The sequence below is a fragment of the Cladosporium halotolerans genome (assembly GCF_011745625.1).
Source record: "Cladosporium halotolerans strain TM138-S3 chromosome Unknown Sca109, whole genome shotgun sequence".
Taxonomy (NCBI): Eukaryota; Fungi; Ascomycota; class Dothideomycetes; order Cladosporiales; family Cladosporiaceae; genus Cladosporium; species Cladosporium halotolerans.
The window spans coordinates 1-5,883 of NW_027191559.1; the positions used below are offsets into that span (position 1 = coordinate 1).

A 5,883-nucleotide genomic window follows, 5' to 3' on the forward strand; every position below is an offset into this window, starting at 1 on the left:
AGCGGTGCCAAGATGCAGGCGTCCAATACGCAGACCGGGACACGGTTCAAGCCGTCTCCTCCGATCGATCTGATCCTTCAGTTGCCAGGGAGTCGCGCTACGATACATCACCAAGCAGTCTGCACTGCATCTCTACCACATTAATATTTGCGAGTTCTCAAACATTCACGCTAGAAGCTTTGTCTATATCAAATCAAATTTAGTATGCGTCGCGATGGCTAGGGAACAACGAACACTAAGGCCCTTAGCGCCTAAAATCACGACTACTCACACGTTGGATCCTGTCTTTCGGACGATCGACGCCAATTATAACGGCCTCTAAGCGCTGTCGCCGCCGATACTGCGGGTACGGAGAAGTTAGGTTAAAGTTACGTATATAGCTTATTAGAGGGGAAAAGCAAAGGTAAGTTATACCTAGAAAAAACAAGAAGGCTCTAGAAGGGCTCTAACGCTTTAGTAGTGCGATAGCCGGCGACCTTCTTACGAACGTTATATAAAGAAGGGCGTCCTTTACGAGTACGATATTAAACCTAACTCGATACGTTTCGTATCTCTCTAGCGAAAAATCACCGCGCTCTAAGCGGAAGTAAATAAGTTATACGGACTCTTTCACTATATTCGCACTTACTCCGGCCGTTAGGCTAGGGAATTGTTTTAGGAGATACGGGCGTCGAAAAGCCCTATCGACGTAGTAAAGGTATCGAGGATTCTACGCGGGTTCTATAAATATACTAAAGGTGAGATAGTGGAAATCGGAACTTATTAGGAGATAAGTCGATATACCTTTTAAGAATGCCTATAATAGTCCGGATTGGTTTTAAGCCTAGAGATCTGCCTCTTATTTCTAGCCTTCGAATAAAAACGTATATAGCTATCGTATAGCGGTTTAGTATTCTAGTACTATATAGGTAGACGCTAATACCGAATAGATTCGTCTTAGAAATAGGATATTATACTAAGTTATCGCTAGTGGTCTCGATACTTTATTAGCTTATAAAATGTTTAGAACCGCTAAGACGCGACTATACTACGGTCGTGCGGGCGGTAAGCCCGCTATAACCCGCGGAGCTACCCGAGCGACTAAAAAATAGCTATAATCGCGATACCGGAGTATCTTCGCGTCTAGCCCTAGTTAGCGGGCCCTAAGACTAATCCTATAGAACGACTAGTCTAGCGCTTATTTATAAGCCGCAACCTCCGTTAATAATCCCTAACGACATGTATTTAGATATATAACGTTCTTCTTACCGTAGCGTATCTAGTATATCTCTATCTATCTTTATTCGGGCTACCTATCGCTTCTATAAAGGCTCGAAAGCTAAAGCGCCGAACGATAACGGCGACGATTTAGATAATAAAACGACTATCTACGCGATCGGTGCCCTAAAACCTAATTAGGTACGTAGGTAAACGATAGGAGAATAGTAAGAGATAGGTAATTAATTAAGTAACGTCTATCTATATATAGCGGGAATCTTCTAATATTCGCTCTATATCCGTTATCTACGCTATATCTTATTAATAACTTATCTTTTGCTATTCTCCTGTCGTTTACCTATAGGCTTAACCGCGTACCGAAGCACCGACCGCGTAGATAGCCGTTCTATTATCTAGGATATAGTCTAGTAGAGGTAAGTACGCCTACCCTCTATCCGTAAGTTTAAATGTTGTCTATGCTCCTACCAAATTTGGCTTGGCAGTAAGACTATCCAGCTTCTCAGCTATCTCTTTAGCTTTCATCTCTAATAAAAGCCTAAGTATAATAATAGTATACCATATTTAAAGAGATATCTATTAGCTACTCCCTATTATAATTTGAAGTAATTCAAAGTAATACTAAGAGAGTTATAAATTCATCAAGTAGAGATCACGATCGACATAATAAAGTTGGTCACCTCCGCGGAGCCGGCGGGAGCTCCCGCGACCTTCAAACTTGCGGATGAAGGGTGGGCGTCGCGGCGATTGCGGTCCGGACCGAAAATTTCCGGTCTCAAAATCTGAGATTGCGACCGCGTTTGTTTGACGTCCTCGCATCCTTCTCTTTGTCCCGGATTGCTATTCGCAAAGCTTGATGCCCTGGTAAACAACATGAGCTTCATAGGGCTCTTATTCTGTACTGATTGCGGAAATCTGCTCCCGCGAGCAAATAGACAACAGATGCCGCACATCATATGCGATGTCTGCGCAAAGTCAAATAGCAGTATGCATGCCTTTGATATGCAGTATGAATTGCGCTGAACGTTTCGCAGACCAGTGGCCCGACGAACAAACTACGGTATCGCGACCCGAAGCATTTCCTTCATCATTGCGACGCAAACTCTTGTCGAATACGATCGAAATCTCACAGGATGTTGCCAACTCCCAACAGACTGCGAATGAAGAATGTCCTAGATGTCACAATCCGCAGCTGCGATTCAGCGAGGCTCAACTGCGTAGCGCCGATGAGGGATCAACAATATTTTACACGTGCCCCAAATGCGATTACAAATTCAACACCAACAATTAGAACGGCACAAGAACGCCAGTCAGTCATGGGAATGCGGGACAAGGCACAGCGTACATCTGCCCTGATCTTGGAATCCATTTTTTTGGTTCTACAGACATCTGAGGATTGCACTTGAGACTGGAGCCTAAGCGAGAGCAGCTGCGGTTCTTCGCAAGGGCCGCACTCAATGCCGCGCTCCGAAGCAGGCGCGCAAGAGGCAGAATGGCCTTGGAGGAACAGGCAGAGGAGTATCGTCCTGAACGCAGAGGTTGTATGTTACTTGCGGATTAGCGAGCAGGAGAACACGAAAAGCAGCATACGTGGTCAACTCCACTGGTACTCTGCCTGTAAAGCCTTCTGCGCACTTCAGGCATGTAGCTAAGATCAGAATTTCCATCACGCAAAAGCTGCCATCTTCGAAGTGTATCAACACATCTTCTTCATTTGTTCTGGCAGCTCCTGTAAATGGTTCGCGATGGGCGACTGAGTCGCGAAAGCAGGCCAGAAGCGCCCCGGACGTTCTTGGGGCGGGCATAGTTACTAATTTAGTGACAACATGGGTGGGCGCTGTTTCAGGTGCAGCGCTTAAACAATGGAGCGGCGCCCCCAGCTACCCTGTGTTGATCAAGGCAGGTAAGGGCAAAGAGTAGCACATTGTTCTGGCTTCTTGGAAGCTAATCAGAATGTTTTATGGCTTGCATGGACAGCGTTTCAGCCCCGTCGCTTAACGCCTGCGGCGGCGCAGGCAGCATGCCTTCCTGAAACATCCGATTGCGAGGTGAGCAGCTTTGACAGTATATGAGCTACTGTATTCTTCTCACCTCTCATTCATTCTCTGTTCCCACTCAAACACAGCGATTGAACTACGCAGCCCAAAGATCAAAGCAGTCTGATCCATTCGACTATTACCGGCAACCCACTTCACGTGAGGATTCCATGAGCACAATTCTTATCAAGCTGATCTAAGAATAGAGACAGCATGTGCGGCTTCGAAACCTTCCACTATCTTGGATGCGGCCACGACAGACCAATGGCATGGAAGCATTGTCCAGCTTCTGGAACCACTGGCAGACATACCCATCTTGGATTCACAACCAACGTGGCAGGCAAATGCCCTGATTGCGGGAAGGCTCAGAAGAAATGATGTGAAAATGCATATTTAGGATTGACTAGCTGGCTAGCCAGTCTCAGAATTGTGAGTGTGGAAATGCAAGCAGACCGGAGTTCACTCGCTGACACATCAACACAGCGGGTACTGTCTTGTGATGGACTGGTCGAATATGGCCTTTCTCAAACGTAAATATTATGCTGGCTTGCTTTTATTTCTCTCGGCTACCACAATATGTATCATCCAACAAACCCTTTCTATCCACCGTCCCATCCTTTATAGAACTGTCTGCCAGCTTGAAGCTGGCCTCGCGAAAAAGGTCATGAAGGCCCAGCAAGCTTGCTCCGCCTGCCCCGCGCGGCTAGTAAGGTCGACATGTCATAAAATGAGAAAAGCATCAAAAGCTTACAGTCGTTCCAAAGTCTCTTCGGGAGTCGCAGGACACCCTGTGTGACAGATATCTGGCACAAGTTCCATGTGTAACGCCCATCTCTGTCCTGGGACACCCTGCGTGACGGGACACTTCTCCCATGATTTGCTCTGTATCCTTTTTCCGCGTCGTGCTTAACTTGTAATCTAACAATATTCCTTGCGTTTCTCCGCACACAGACGAAGATTGAGATGCTTGCGATTCGCCACACGCAGGATGCCATCCTGACGCACTGGATACCGTATGCAGCTACTCCTTTTGATTCGACGGCCGGCTCACCGGTCGATGCAAGGTGATGCAGCGTCGCTTTAGCATATCAACGCGCAGGTGAACGGCGAATGAGGGTCCGCCTAGGCGCATTACCCCACATCTGAAGCTGCCCGTCATGCTCAAGATGCAGCTTTTGGTCCTCAAAGAACCGTCGCGGGATGTCAATGCCTTCATGTGTTGCTTTTCAAGTTCACTGACTATGGCTCATGTCCTAAGCGCCGATTTCACGTACAGTGGCAGCTTGGAATGGCACCGCTATTCACCAAAGATCGCAACATGCGAAGGGCAAATCATGTGTGATGTCATGTGGGTTGCACACAGCCTTGCAGTCTCGGAGGCAAACGGCGGTTCTGCAACGAATTTCCCGAAATCTGCACGAGGGCAATCTTTCTTGCGTGTTCGCTTGATGTACTTCTTGCATAGCGCCAAAGAAGCACATATCAGGACTTCGCTTGCGCAGTCAGAGCTCATCATAGGACGACGATCAAGTCACATGTGCGGGCAAGGACGCAACAGCTTCAACAAAAAGCGCAGACTGGAAGATATAAAGGATTAGCACCTTCGCTTCCGTTGCAGTATGGCTACGAATCGCAATATGAGTATTCTGGTATCGACATTGGGTGCCCATTGAGACTTTGAAATGGAGATTGTGACGCTAGTAACACCCTCCGGGGAGAGGTGTTGCTTGCCCTGGGAAAGATGCATATCCTGGCAGGTAAGTAGGTATTCGGTCAAATGGGTTCGGAGACGATTGTTAAAAGCATTCACAAGGTCGTTGAACCATTGATTGCAGCCTACATACGAAATCAAGGACATCGGCAACAGTTCAAGGACGGAAAGTTCATGCTGACCAATTCCGCTGGCCTTACCATTTCCCCTTTGGTGTGGCCAGCAGGCGTTCTTCCTGGATCAGAGGCGGTTTTACGCATCACATCCGATCTCGATGACAATTTCAATGGGGCACACTCCCCCAGCCAGTCGATTCAAGACCATGTTGACCATAGCTGCAGTCGCATAGCAGTAAGGGTTGATGAAGCTCTGTCACGACTCGAAGAGGTAGATCGACACATCAGTGCATTCCACCGAACAGTCAATGAAAGCATCGAAGCGCGGCACCAGGACCAGATTGCCCACGAGACACAGACAGAAAGGTTCAGAGAAACTCGGTGTGATGCTCGGGAGCGTGAGCGCGAACTCGAAAGAGATCGGAGAGACAGAGAACGGGAGTCGGAAAGGGACAGGCGACAGCGCGAAAGAGAGAATACGCAAGACATCACACAAGGTGGGAGGCCGCTTATAACAAGCGCGCAAGATCCGGCGCAATTTCTCAGCGCAAATACAACCATGGAGACTGATCTGAGGGCACTGACAGACCAGGTCAGAGAGATAGGCGCAACATTGCAGCGCGCATGTAGAGAACGCGTCCCGTTCGGCCAAAGTGTTATCGTCTGCAGGAGACGGAGACTGAGATGCTTGCGGTACTTCGCGTGCAGAACGCCGCTTCAATAGTTGCCGTGGGCGGCACTATAACATCTTGCAGATTCAAGTATCTTGAAGTTGATATAATGAAACTCATGAATACTTGTCTCG

General features: G+C 47.8%; 1 protein-coding gene across 1 annotated transcript; it reads left to right on the forward strand.

Moving 5' to 3' along the window:
- Positions 1–2,008: 2,008 nt before the first annotated feature.
- On the forward strand, positions 2,009–2,919 carry WHR41_09398 (uncharacterized protein). The gene is made up of 2 exons (XM_069378001.1): positions 2,009–2,200; positions 2,250–2,919. The coding sequence occupies exons 1-2, from the start codon at positions 2,089–2,091 to the stop codon at positions 2,504–2,506; spliced, it is 369 nt and encodes a 122-aa protein (XP_069224998.1). The 5' UTR covers positions 2,009–2,088; the 3' UTR covers positions 2,507–2,919.
- The last annotated feature ends 2,964 nt before the right edge of the window (positions 2,920–5,883 follow it).